The 14116-nt window shown below is 47.2% G+C and overlaps 3 protein-coding genes across 3 annotated transcripts in view; 1 reads left to right on the forward strand and 2 right to left on the reverse strand.

Annotated features, from left to right (window-relative positions):
• Positions 1-7680, reverse strand: part of GUCY2C (guanylate cyclase 2C) — a 109647-nt gene extending 101967 nt beyond the window's left edge. Inside the window, exon 1 of the mRNA XM_051850284.3 lies at positions 7550-7680. The gene's annotated coding sequence lies outside the window, so the exon portion shown is untranslated. The remainder of the gene's footprint in view (positions 1-7549) is intronic.
• Positions 3019-10490, reverse strand: H4C16 (H4 histone 16). Its single transcript, XM_070049439.2, has one exon. It carries the CDS (start codon positions 8584-8586, stop codon positions 8275-8277), a length of 312 nt encoding a protein of 103 aa, XP_069905540.1. The 5' UTR covers positions 8587-10490; the 3' UTR covers positions 3019-8274.
• Positions 10491-10626: 136 nt separating this feature from the next.
• On the forward strand, positions 10627-13162 carry H2AJ (H2A.J histone). The gene has a single exon (XM_002712652.6). The coding sequence runs from the start codon at positions 12644-12646 to the stop codon at positions 13031-13033; it is 390 nt and encodes a 129-aa protein (XP_002712698.1). The 5' UTR covers positions 10627-12643; the 3' UTR covers positions 13034-13162.
• The last annotated feature ends 954 nt before the right edge of the window (positions 13163-14116 follow it).

Genomic DNA, 14116 nt, shown 5'->3' on the forward strand with positions numbered 1-14116 from the left:
TGGTCTAAATGTTTATGCTATCCTAAAATTCATGAATCCCTCAAGAATGGCAATCATGCCCTTGATACTGCCAGCACCTTGACCTTGACCTTCCATATCATAGCATTTAAATAACTTACTGGTATTTTAAAGTACCTAGAATATGGTGTTTAGTTAGTGGGCGCAATGGATTAAGATCATTCCCAATAATGTGTGTTTAAATGTTTTTACAAAACTTATGTAGTAGTACTTCATTACTGTATAAAATGGGTATGCTTTCATCAGGTTTCCAAAGCTGTCAGCTTCACAACCCTCAGTGATCAAATCTGATCACCTCTGCATCCCCAGGAACTGACACAGGGCTTGGAATATAGACTTCAATGAACATTTTAGGGAGAATTAAATCTTTTAAAGTGATTACCTCTGTGTTTTTGGTCAGACATTAAAAATGTATAATTCATCTTTTTCTATGTAATATACTACTATACAGCCTTTGAAAGGGATGTAGTAGACATCTATGACTCCATGTAGAAAACTGTTACACAGAAGAAAAATCTGCCAAGCACAGAAAAATACGTATGATTTCAAAAGGAAGTACATATGACTCCACATAGGCATGTGAATGCTCACATCCACAGAATATATTTTGAAGAACAGGTAAATAGTTCTTATAAGAGACTGAGTTGATGGCCGGCGCCACAGCTCACTAGGCTAATCCTCCACCTGTGGCGCCGGCACTCGGGCGGGTTCTAGTCCTGGTCGGGGCACTGGATTCTGTCCCGGTTGCTCCTCTTCCAGTCCAGCTCTCTGCTGTGGCCTGGGAAGGCAGTGGAGAATGGCCCAAGTCCTTGGGCCATGCACCCACATGGGAGACCAGGAGGAAGCATCTGGCTCCTGGCTTTGGATCAATGCAGTGCACTGGCCACAATGCACTGGCCGTAGCGGCCACTTCGGGGGTGAACCAATGGAAAAAGGAAGACCTTTCTCTCTGTCTCTCTCTCTTTCACTGTCTAACTCTGCCTGTCAAAATAAATAAATGAATGAATGAATGAATAAATAAATAAATAAATAAAGATTGAGTTGGTAATGAACTACCAAGAGATCTGGGGCACTTATTCTAGAATGTATCATTTTATAGAGTTTTAAAAAATGATCATATACTACACTTTCAAAAAATACTTTATATAGATATGATAGACAATGTTTTGGAAACTAATAAAAATACCTTGATTCAAATATTGGCTATAATATTAAAGAACAGTGTCATGTAAGTGTATGAATAAAAAGAATCCTTTAGGGGCCAGTGTTGTGGCAGAGTGGGTTAAGCTACTGCTTGCTACACTGGCATCCCCTGTGGGCACTGGCTCATGTCCTGGCTGTTCCACTTCCAATTCAGCTCTCTGCTATGGCCTGGGAAAGCAGTAGAAGATGGCCCAAGTGCTTGAGTCTCTGGCACCCGTGTGGGCAACTGGGATGAAGCTCCTGACTCCTGAATTTGGCCTGGCCCATAGAGGCATTTGGAGAGTGAACCAGCAGATGGAAGATCTCTTTTTGTCTCTCCTCTCTGTAACTTTGAATTTCAAATAAATAAATAATTTTTAAAGTATCCTATAGCTAAAGTAGAAAAATGGTTTTAAAATTTTTATTAATTTTGAATTTATTTATTTGACAGGGAGACAGAAAGAGACAACACACATGAGAGAGCTCCAATCAGGTTGAATCAGGTAGACTCATCACTATTTCCAAACTCTAGACTGCAGACCTACCATCCACCAGGGGTCAGTCTCTAGTCATGACTAAATAAAGGAGCCCGTGGCAAGTTACTTTCTTGAGATACACTCACTGTTCTTTTAGGATTTATCTGTCAGCTTTTTGTTACTTTAACTAAAATACCTGAGAGGAGCTTCTTAGGAAGGAACAGATTCATTTGGGCCTACAATTCGGAGGTTCAGAGCTTGAGATCAGGTAGCCTGATGAGTGTGGCAGTAGTGGACACTTGCAGAGAACTGACCACATGGTGAGCACTCTTCTGCCCTCTATGTGGTCTCTCCTTATGATGTTATCATGCTTCAATTATGGGACTCCACCCTAGCAACCTCATCCAATCCAATCACTTCCCAAGAACCTGCACCTTTGGATGCTATTATTGGATCAAGCCTCCACTCTAATCCATCAACCATTAGCACCAATTACCATGCATATAAGACTTTGGAACTCAAATGTCTGCATGAATTTGGGAAGCCAAGTCCTATTCAGTCCATAACAAATCCCAAAGGACCGCTGGTGGTGCTGGAATGGGTGGCTAGTGTCTTTTTTTTTTTTTTTTTTTTTTTTTAAGATTTAGAGAGAGAGATCTTAAATCTACTGGTTCACTCCACAAATGTGTGGTGGCCCAGGCTGAAGCCAGGAGTCAGGAGCTCCAAACTGGTCTTCAACACAGGTAGAAGGGGCCCAAGTACTTGGGCCATTTTCTGATGCTTTCCCAGGAACATTAGCAGGGAGCTGGATTGGAAGTAGAGCAGCAGGGATTCAAACCAGCATTCCAGTGTGGGATGAAAGCAACACAAGCAGTGACTTAACTCACTGCATCACAACGCAGGCCCTGAAATGAGTTATTCAATCTCCAAACTTAGCCATTCATCTGGTTGAGAACAGCCTCTCTCCTCTTAAAAACTGGTAGATACCTGCTTAGTAGGTGTCCTGAAACAATACATTTAATGTCATAATCAATAACAACAAATTTTAATGTTGTAAAATATACTGTAATTTTAAAAGGCTATTTATGACACTTATGCTCATTGTAGAAACACTGGAAACTAGAAGAAAATGATTAAAAGAGAAAATCTCATACTAGCACTACTATTCAGAAAAAAATAAATCTTCACATTTGATAAATTTTTATTTTTTCCTATGCATACTTTTGAGATCAGAGATGTCTGTATATCTATGTATTTCTCTCTCTCTCTCTCTCTCTCTATATATATATATATATGCCCAATATTCTATATGGCTTTTCTTTGGGTTTTATATTTCTTTAACTTTTGTTTATCCACATGGCCTTTTTAACTTAGAATTATAATTATCTGGCTATTAATTTTTATAAGTTATTTATCTTGATGTATTCTATGATGAACCATAATTTACTTAATACTTTCCCTTAATGTGAACTTCAGATTGTCTTTTTGTTTCTAAGATTCATTTATTTATTTCAAAGGCAGAGATACAGAGAGAAAAAGAGAGACAGAGATCTTCTATCCCCTGGTTTACTCCCCAAATGACCACAACAGCCAGGGCTGGGTCAATCCAAAGCCATAAGCCAAGAGCTCCATCCATGTCTCCCATGTGGGTACTTGGGCCATCCTCCACTATGTTCCCATGCCCATTTAGCAGGGAGCTGGATCGGAAATGGAGCAGCTGGGACTCAAACTGGAGTCCACAGGGAATGATGGCACTGCAGGCAGAGGCTTAGCTTTCTATGCCACATGTCTTTTTCTTTTTTAAATGTTGCTGCAATGGGGTGAGGATAAGGAGATTGTTGTACAGGGAGTTAAGCTGCCCCTGCAATGCCAGCATCCCATTATCAGTGTGCCTGTTTGAGTCCTGGCTGTTCTGCTTCCAATCCAGCTCCCTCCTAATGTGTCTGGGAAGGCAGTGGATCATGGTCCAAATATTTGGGCCTCTATTAGCCATATGAGAGACCTGGATTGAGTTCTAGGCTCCTGGCTTCGGCCTGGCCCAGACCTGGCCATTGTGGCCATTTGAAGAGTGAACAAGTGGATGGAAAACTGATTGATCTCTCCCCTTCAAATAAATACATAAACAATTTTTTTAATGCTGCTGTTGCAAAAAAAAAATGTATTTTGTGGAAATTTTATTAATTTACTTATATCTCAGACTCTTTCCCCATAGCAGATTTCTAAAAGGGAAATATATCTAATGTTTTTTATATATATTGAAAATTCAAGTTATGACCTAGCATTATACATTTCCTGTCATATATCAATATTTTTCATTATGAGGATCTTAAAAATAGAGCTAGGAGCCAATGTTGTTGCACAGTGGGTTAAGCTTCTGCTTGCAAAGCTGGCATCCCATGTCACAGTGCCAGTTGAGTCCCAGCTTCTTTGCTCCTTGGCTTCTGATCCAGCTCCATGCTAATATATGGGGGAGGGCAGTAAAAGATTACCTAAGTACCCAGCATTCACATGGAAGATGAAGTTTCTGGCTACTGACTTTGGCCAGGTCCACACTGGGTGTTGTAACCATTTGGGGAGTGAGAAAAGATCTCTTCCTCTCTCTCTGTTGCTCTGCCTTCCAAATAAATAAATAAATCTTTAAAAAAATATGGCTAAGAGTTTCATATTATCTCAGCTTTGACAGATGGATTTTGTGTTCCTTGTTCATGGGAATACAGCTTCTCAGACTGGAAGTAGATAGGTTCACAAGTCCAATCAGACGTATCTGTGTTTAAATTATGTAGGAGAATCAGATTTAATCTCAGCTGAATTATTCAAAGAAACCTAGAAAAAGGAAGCTTAGATCATGCTAGGAAGAGGCAAGGTGAAATAGATATTTCGGGCTTCTAAATACTTCATTTGAATTTGAGTAGTTTGTGATATTGACAAAAATGTCAATAATTATAAAGATGGAGGTGAGGATAGACCACACCATTCCTATTGATACAGACCCAAACCTGGGTTCATTCACCTGAGAGTCAGTCCCTCACACTGGGTGGAAGACAGTGGGTATTTATTTGCACAGAACAGAGTTGGGTAGCTGCTGAGCTCCCTGAGGCATTGACTAAGGACTGTTACAGATTTAAGTTGGGTCGAGAGGTGTGCAGTCAACTTGTGTGTTAAGTCTCTGGTTGGTCCACAGTGGTGTAGCATTCCTTTTGTTGGTTTGTGATAGGATGGCCAGCCTGTTCTTCAGGCAGGGCTGTGATGGCAGGGTGGGTTCCAGTCTGTCTGGGGCCTCTGTGTAGATGGCTGTTATTTTGTTTGATCAAGGCCTAGGATGCATATAAAACATTTCAAGACAGAGCCTAGCAGTAAAATGTTATCCATACAGGGTAATGGTGAGTGAACTCTGAGTCTTGTGATCTGAGGTCCTATGAGGCCACCTTGACCCATGCAACCCTCCCTTAATTTAGTGAGTTAGTCTTTAGAAAGAGATTGGGGGGCCGGCACCGTGGTGCAGCAGGTTAATGCCCTCGCCTGAAGTGCTGGCATCCCATATGAGTGCTGGTTCAAGACCAGCTGCTCTACTTCCGATCCAGTTCTCTGCTATGGCCCAGGTGCTTGGGCCCCTGCACCCATGTGGGAGACCTGGAAGAAGCTCCTGGCTCCTGGGTTCAGATCGGCGCAGCTCCAGCCGTTGCGGCCATCTGGGGAGTGAACCAGCTGATGGAAGACCTCTCTCTCTCTCTGTCTGTAACTCTACCTCTCAAATAAATAAATAAAATCTTTAAAAGGAAAATTATAAATTATTTCAGATGGAATTCCAAATCCTTAAGAGTCATGATATAGTCTTTTCCAGTGTCCCCAGCACCACTTCTCAATTTCCACTATTAGAGACTAGGTTAGAGTCATAATTCATAATACGTAGTATGCCATTCCTGACTACTCCAAAAGAAAATGTGTATGTATATACACATATATTATATATACATATGCTTTTTTTTTTTTTCATTTTTTTTTATTTGACAGAGTCAGACAGTGAAAGAGAGAGACAGAAAGGTCTTCCTTCTGTTGGTTCATTCCCCAAGTGGCTGCCACGGCTGGCGTTGCGCCCATCCGAAGCCAGGAGCCAGGTGCTTCTTCCTGGTCTCCCATGAGGGTGCAGGGGTCCAAGCACTTGAGCCATCCTCCACTGCCTTCCCGGGCCACAGCAGAGAGCTGGACTGGAAGAGGAGCACCGGGACTAGAACCCGGCACCCCATATGGGATGTCAGCGCCACAGGCAGAGGATTAACCAAGTGAGCCACAGCGCAGGCCCCATGCTTTGTTCTTTTAAATACTTGTACTTCTTTCTTATTTCTGGCTTCACACTTTTAAAACATTTTGTAAATGCTATCATAGTCAAACACAAAAACAAAGATTTCCTAGGCTCATAGGGGACATAAAACAAGAACAAAATATACCTATGCTATAAGGGAATATTAACTTCTATTAGGCAGGTACAAAGAATTGAGGACACTACCAAAAAATCAAAACAATTCTAGGTAAATTAAATACATACAAGTAGATAATTTTTGGATTGTCATATAAATATCTCCATCCTCCCCGGGGTCCTAACCTTTCATCCTCAATAATTTGATTCATGTTAAGTCAAGCATTAAATAGATATTATCTAACCAATTATTTAATCAATTATTTATCTTCCCAAATTCACTCAGTCTCTCAAATACTAAGGGTGGTTAAGTATACCCAGCTATTTCTTTTAAGTAATTAAAATGTGCACTTATATTAAGGAAAGTGGAGCTTGAAGAATGAAAGAAGCATTCGATACTGCATGTGCTAACAGGGACTGGTGCAATGCCAGGCCATGGCTGAGGGAACCCGGACTACAGAACGTGCGATGGCAAAGAACCAGCCTGGTCTTCCAGACCGACATATATGCCAATATACAACCCTACAGTCCTGGGGCAGGGACACTGCCCAGTGCCACCTGGCCCACCACCCTCAGGACGCCCGGAGACTCCACGTTCAGAAAAGCCAGAGTTGGGGGTTCCTGAAGGCTGCAAGGATCACAATGCATTTTAGGGTTCCAAGCCCCTCCCCAATTCCCTCATAAACCAGGGTACTTCACAACGTTCATGGAAAATAGGAATTCAATTTTAAACCCAGTTCGGGCTGGTGGAGCAAGGGGTTCATCTGCTGAGACCCTGGCATCCCATATGAGCACCAGTTCTAGTCCGGTTGCTTCCCTTTACGATCCAGCTCCCTGCTAATGCTCCTGGAAAAGCAGCGGAAGATGGCCTAGTGCTTGGGTCCCTGTACCCTAGTGGAAGACCTGGAAGGAGTTTCTGGCTGTTTGCAGCCACTTGTGGATGGAAGATTTCTCTTTATAATTCTGCCTTTCAAATAAATTAAAAAAAAAAAAAAAAAAAGTAAATCCACACGTTGCATACCTGTGCTGAGACGTCAGGCGGCCAAGAGCTGGGAGGGCGAGACCAAAGCACCGACTTCGGCCTCGCCTCCCGGGCGGCCCCTGCCGGTCAGAGCAAGGATGAGTGCCCAAGTCACAGCCGCCACCGTGCGACAAAAGGCGCGCTCAGCACGCCCCCGCTCCACGGGTGCCGAGGGTCACCCCGCAGCCCCCAAAGCAGCGTGCCTCACAGCTCTCCGGCCCGCATCTCCACCTCGCTTATCAGTACCCAGCCTGCCGCTCATCTCCCTGGAGCCCCGCGGGACCTGCACTCGGAAGCCGACAGGGCCACTAGGGAGCGTCCCCTGAGCACGGGCCTGGACGGCGGGCAGCTTGGCCAGCTGCGGGTCGAGAAGATCCAGCCTCTCTTGAGGGCCGGACACCCAGCCGCTCAGCGTAGGTAACTATGCGCTTAGCTCACCGGGAACCGAAGTCCGAGAGCTTTGCCGCCTTGCTTTCAGCTCCTGAGCTTGGCCTCCTGCCACTCAAAACGGCAGCGAAGACCCCACACGCTCGGACCCGTCAGGCTCCAGAGCTAGCAGCTCCGCGACTTCAAATCGCGCCGGCTCGCGGAGGCGCTTTCCCATTGGACGCTGCGTCCCGCCGCGTACAGTCTCCTCCAATAGGAGGCGGAACACCGCTAGCCTGGATTTGCATAGGAGCCATTATATACATACACGCAGACATCTTGAGCCGCACGATCAGAAGCCAATGGCCACGCTTAAGACTCAAACCTCAGTGTACGGCCAACTTCGTAGCCCCGTAGCCCAATTTACTTAATTTGGTCGGCAGAGCCCCACCCGCCAAGTTCAAATGCCTTCAATAAATAGCCAGGGCTGAGCCAAAGCCGGGAACCCTGGCCTTCCAAAATTCGAACATCAGAACGGTATGAAGCCAGGGTCCCCGGAGTTCTAGTTACCAGCTAAGACAAAGACGACCCGTGCATCCACTGCCGCCCACCTGAGGCTCCACTGCTCTGGGTCCACCCTCCGGGGCCCTCCCGCGGCAGTAGCCACCCCATTCTGTCGTATCTGCCAAAAGGCGCCCGCACGGCACGCCAACAGCGTGTTCGCAGCTCTTTTCTTGACGTGCTGGGGGCCCTAAAAAGGGCCTTTGGGGGTACTCCGCGGCAGCTGCGAGGCCGGCCTAGCCGCCGAAGCCGTAGAGCGTGCGGCCCTGGCGCTTGAGCGCGTAGACCACGTCCATGGCCGTGACCGTCTTGCGCTTGGCGTGCTCCGTGTAGGTGACGGCGTCGCGGATCACGTTCTCCAGGAAGACCTTGAGCACGCCCCGGGTCTCCTCGTAGATGAGCCCCGAGATGCGCTTGACGCCGCCGCGCCGGGCCAGGCGGCGGATGGCGGGCTTGGTGATGCCCTGGATGTTGTCGCGCAGCACCTTGCGGTGGCGCTTGGCGCCGCCCTTGCCCAGGCCTTTGCCGCCTTTGCCGCGTCCGGACATGGTCGTATTTCAGCTCTCCTCAGCCACCAGCAGAAGCCAGAATCTGCCGCAGCTGCCGCCGGCGCAGGACTTATAGCCCCTTGCGGCGGACCTGTTTGAAAACAGGAAGACGGTGGGCGGATCTCTAATCTCCACCTCCAAGACTTTCCTCCCAATCGCTGCAGCTGAGAAAGCTCGCACGCTGTGGCCCGGTGTCTTCTTTTGCTTGAGTGGAAAAAAATTTTGATGTTTTGGAGATAAATTTAAAAAACAATTCAAACTGGTATATTCGACCGTTTATACAGTATTAGTTAATAGAATTACACTTTCTAAAAAAAAAAAAAAAAAAAAACTAGGATCGCCCGCGCTCCTCCGGGACCCTTCGTCCCTCCCTCCCTCTTTGCCCACTCTCTTTCAGAGCTAAACTTGTTTTTTTTCCCCTAAGAATGGTAACTTAATACCATTCCTAAATGGAACTAGCAACGTCTTACAACAGATTAGGTCTTATTGCAGCTTTTCAACTCTGGATCCTTTGGAGGGGAGAATGGACATTTTTAATTTTCTCTTTTGTGACCCTGCAGAGAGAGAATTAAAAACCTTTGCATAGCCTAGGCCTGCTCCCACGCGGCGCCTCCTTTTCCCATTCTGCTATTTGTGTACAGTTTGAAGGTTTTGCTGCCTCTCCTCCCTCCTGCCCTGCAAGCACCCACAGTTCTTGTATTTGCTTTTGAACCAAACAGCTGTTGCTATGCTATGTAGCTGACTTATTGTACATTTTTTTCTTATGCCAATCAGATCCAAGGCTCTCACATCTTCCACTTAAAAATTAAAAGTTGTAAAATAAGTGGATGCCACAAGTGTGGTTTTGAAAGAGATTTATACCTCATGTATCAGTTAAAAGGCCACTAATCCTTTCTCAAAAGAAATCCTGAATACAAACGAAAGTTTCAGTTGTCTTGCTTAAGGAGACAGTACTCTCACCAAAGGTTGACTCCCATTAAAAGGCATGGATATTTAGGAGATGATTCACAACTGCTTCTCAGGTGCTTAATTACTATCTTGAGGAATGAATAGTTAGCAAATTGGATTCAGTGTTCCTAGTCTCGAAGATAAGCCTTTCCTGCAGAAAAGGTAAGAATTTGTAATATTTCTGGCCGGCGCCACAGCTCACTAGGCTAATCCTCTGCCTGCGGTGCCGGCACACGGGGTTCTAGTCCCTGTCAGGGCACCGGATTCTGTCCTGGTTGTTCCTCTTCCAGCCCAGCTCTCTGCTGTGGCCCGGGAGTGCAGTGGAGGATGGCCCAAGTGCTTGGGCCCTGCATCCCATGGGAGACCAGGAGAAGTACCTGGCTCCTGCCATCGGATCAGTGCGGTGCGCAGGCTGCAGCGTGCCAGCTGCGGTGGCCATTGGAGGGTGAACCAATGGCAAAGGAAGACCTTTCTCTCTGTCTCTCTCTTTCTCACTGTCCACTCTGCCTGTCAAAAAATTTTTAAAAAAAAGATGAATTAAAAGAGCCTTTGGAATGCTTGTTATGGCTGGACAAAATCCTGAATAATGAGACTACTACATAATTTTAATCCTTGACTCAAAGTAGGAAAAGCTTATCAGATCTTGAAGAAATGAGAATTATCATTGCAAATTGACTGATTTTTTATATTTACTCTTCTAAAATATCAAATCAGAATTTTTCAAATTAGAAATCTTTGCTTACAAGAATAAAAAGGAAAAATGTGGCCCAAGTAGTAATTTAAAAAATCTGTTAGAAGTTTCCCATGATATAGACAAAAATTTAAGCTAGTTTACAGAACTCATTCCAGGGACATCTTGTTATAAACCACATCAGAGTTTTGTATGCCCATTTATTCTGTACATTTAAGAGATATTAGATGCTCGCAAATGTATTTTATTTTCCAAACAACACTTTGAGATAGGTAGGGAAGTTAATAAATTATCTAATTTCAGCTGATAAATAGCAAAGCTGTAAGGCCGCCACAAAAGACATCAAACACCAGAGTTAAGGGAAAGTTTTATTGTCTGGTGGGAGAATCCTGACAGGCTGGGGGAGAGGGGGAGAGAGTAAGAGGGAGAGGAATCAGGAGAGAGAGAGATCAAGAGAGAGCACAAGTGTGTGTACAGGAAGCAGGCCCTGTTATACCTTTTCTAGGGGCCAGGGAAGTAGGAGCAGTGAATCCCATTAGGGCTGGGGTGGAGCTGACACCTGTGGTTGGGCCATTGGTCACCTGGCTTGTAGCAATGGAGGTGGGAGCCAGAGCCTAGGAGGGTGTCCCAGGCATAGATGGTGCCACAGATAAGACGGCACCATTTTACTAACAAAAGCCAGGATTTGGATGGAAGCAGTCTGGCGCCAGGATGACCATCTTAACCAAAACAGGCTGCTTCTCAGCCTCAGAGACATTTATTAAATCACCACTATTGGGGAAATCATTGTGCGAGGATGTAAGAACAGAGAAGAGTACTTGAAAACTATTTCAGAGAGATCAAATGGTTAATAGGGCAGCAAGAGGTTTTGTTTTTAACTTAAATGGATACTAAAATTCACACAAAAATACTTTTTTAAAAAAGATTTATTTATTTGAAAGAGCAACAGAGAGAGAGGAAGAGACAGAAAGAGATCTTTCGTTTGTGAGTTGGCTTTCCAAATGACAAGAGCCAGGGCTGGACCAGATCAAAGCCAGGAGCCTGGAACTCCATCCTGGTCTCCTACCTGGGAGGCAGGGGCCCAAGCCTTTGGACCATCATCTGCTGCTTTCCCAGGCCCGTTAGCAGGCAGCTGGATCAGAAATGGACTAGCTGAGATTCAAACTGGCATCCATCACCAGCAGCGGCCTAATGGCTGGGCCACAATGCCAGCCCCCAAATAAATGCTTATGTTAGTATGTATGTGCCTTAACATCGCATCAAGTAGCAGCGTTCCTGTGGAGAACGCCGAAATTACCTCAAGGAATTAGAAAAAACACAACAACAAACAAAGGCTGTGGGTCTGCAGTTCAGGTGTGTAGGAACAAGCTGCTGCTGTTTTTCCTTTAGTCTCTGGAGCCAACTGCAAGGATTCTTCCCGGGGAAGTGACCCGCGATGCTGTGACTTACACAGAGCCGGCCAAAGCCAAGCCGTCCGTCCCAGCAACCCAGGTCCACAACCTCGAAGACAAGAGAGAGCAGGTTTCAGCGAAGCGACCCTGCTCTCTCCTTCAGGAGATGGAATTCTCACCCGGTCTGCCACTCCTGTTCCAAAGCCCTTAGAACTGAACGACTCGCAGCCCGAAAGCTGCAACTTTGTGGGCACAGCAGTGTCATCTGGTCTACTCAGCACAGCTCCGATGGCCCAGCACCGAGGAGGCCTCTGTGGGAGCCAGCCCCCCATCCCCACCCCCAGCACTGCACGGAGCTGGTATAAAGGCACAAGGCAGGATTTTGCTTGGTGAGCGGCTTTGCTCAGAACCGCGGGCTCTGGAGTCAGCAACCACTTGGCTAGGACGCCGCACTCCAGAAAAAAAAAAAAAAAAAAAAAAAAAAAAAAAGGCCTCCCAGCGAAAGCACAGCAACCTCTGGCACACGTGTGCCTCAGCGGGGGCACCTCTGGCTCCAGCGCTTCGTACTTGTGCACAGAGCAGCTCTGCCCTCCAGACTTGGACTGTTTCCAACCACGTTTCTTTATTTCTTAGGAGTTTATTTCTCTGGGAGCGAGCGCGGACATAGAAACATCAACATCTGCTATATTCACCTGGTTTCCTAAAGCGGAGCACTCGGCCCCCCTGAGTATTCATATGGGCGGCTATGTAAATGAGGACTAGGCGTTTGCTCTTTTGATTGGACACAGCTGCAGCAGGCCGTCCCTCTGCAATCCCGCTGGTTGGGAGCGGAGCCTGCCTATCATTGACCACTGGAGCCGCGGATGTTGCGGCGCCCAATGGGAAGGCGCTACCTAGTGGCCGCAAAGAGTTTGTAGGCAGTTCCGGTAGGGTTCGCTTCATTCGCGGACCGGACTCGGTTGGTTGTTTGGCTTTTTTTCTTTTTGCTTTTTTCCGGCCTGGCTGGCGTTTGAGGTTAGAGGTGAACATGTCCGGTCGTGGAAAGCAGGGCGGCAAAGTGCGGGCCAAGGCCAAGTCCCGCTCCTCCCGCGCGGGCCTGCAGTTCCCGGTGGGCCGAGTGCACAGACTGCTGCGCAAAGGTAACTACGCGGAGCGGGTCGGCGCGGGGGCGCCCGTGTACCTGGCTGCGGTCCTGGAGTACCTGACGGCCGAGATCCTGGAGCTGGCCGGCAACGCCGCGCGCGACAACAAGAAGACGCGGATCATCCCCCGCCACCTGCAGCTGGCCATCCGCAACGACGAGGAGCTGAACAAGCTGCTGGGGAAAGTGACCATCGCGCAGGGCGGCGTCCTGCCCAACATCCAGGCCGTGCTGCTGCCCAAGAAGACGGAGAGTCAGAAGGCCAAGAGCAAGTGACCCTGGCGCCGCCGAAAAGGGAGCCGGCTTCCCCCCGCCAAGCCTCTCTTCGTCGCCGTCCCGCAGTACTCTTGACTGTGCTGGATGTCAGGGGGGTCCGGAGCCAATAAAGTCGGTGAAAATCGTGTAGTCGAGAGAGCTGTGTAGTCGCCGGGAACTGGTGGATGACCCCGGGGGAGGGGCGGGCAGACGGCACTGCTGGATCCATCTGAGCCGCCCACGAACCGCTCTGCCCCGCAGGCCACCCGGGGGCGTTACGGGGAGAGGAGGGCGGCCTGGAGGTGGGCAGGGTGGGGAGCCCCCCCTGGCCCGCGGGCCGAGAGCAGAGGCCGAGTAGGTGCGGCGCGGCCTACCCTGGAGCGTCTTCCCAGGGCCTTGGCTCCCCTGCCCTGTCTGTAGTAAACCAGAACCAAGTTCTAGGCGGAGAACCACCTCCTGGGGCCTGAGCTAGGCCATACTTTTCAAAAGATGGAGTAACTTCCCGTTGGAGGCTGGCCCTGGACGGGGCGGTATCAGTTTAAAGAGATTCTTCCCCCACGAGCTGTGGTGGTTTCACGGTTTTTGGCTGTCTGGTATGTTTATGGTGCGCTTTTATTGCTACTTTCACATGAAAGCAGCGTCCAGTAACATGTGAAATGCAGAAGCGTGAGTCATGAGGTTGGAAATTCACTCCCCTGACACGTTGCGTAACAGTGCAGCGCCTTTAGTCATGAATTACATATGTTTATGAGCTCTTAAGCCGATTTTCTCATTTCTGGCTTCAAAATGGTTTTGCCTTCATCATCTCCTCCTGTGGAAACTGGTTCGAGTTTGCTTTATAGCAAGCAGCAAAACAAACTTTGCTTCCACAGATTGTTCTTAATCCCTTATGTGCTTACACTAGACTGAAGTCATAACCTCACTCCAGTCCTGCCTGTAGGAGTTGCCTTAATGACACAGTGATGCTTTGATACATGTGAGGAAAGGAAAGGGGGATGAGTTCAGTGCAGGGAGAAACACGTTTCTGATCGGAAATCCACTGCTGATCCTGCTCTGCCCTTGTCTTGACCCTTCTCTGTCAACCTCAGTAAGCTTCAGCCTGGC

The sequence above is a fragment of the Oryctolagus cuniculus genome, chromosome 9 (assembly GCF_051225735.1).
Source record: "Oryctolagus cuniculus isolate XC-2025 breed Fujian yellow rabbit chromosome 9, ASM5122573v1, whole genome shotgun sequence".
NCBI classification, from domain to species: Eukaryota; Metazoa; Chordata; class Mammalia; order Lagomorpha; family Leporidae; genus Oryctolagus; species Oryctolagus cuniculus.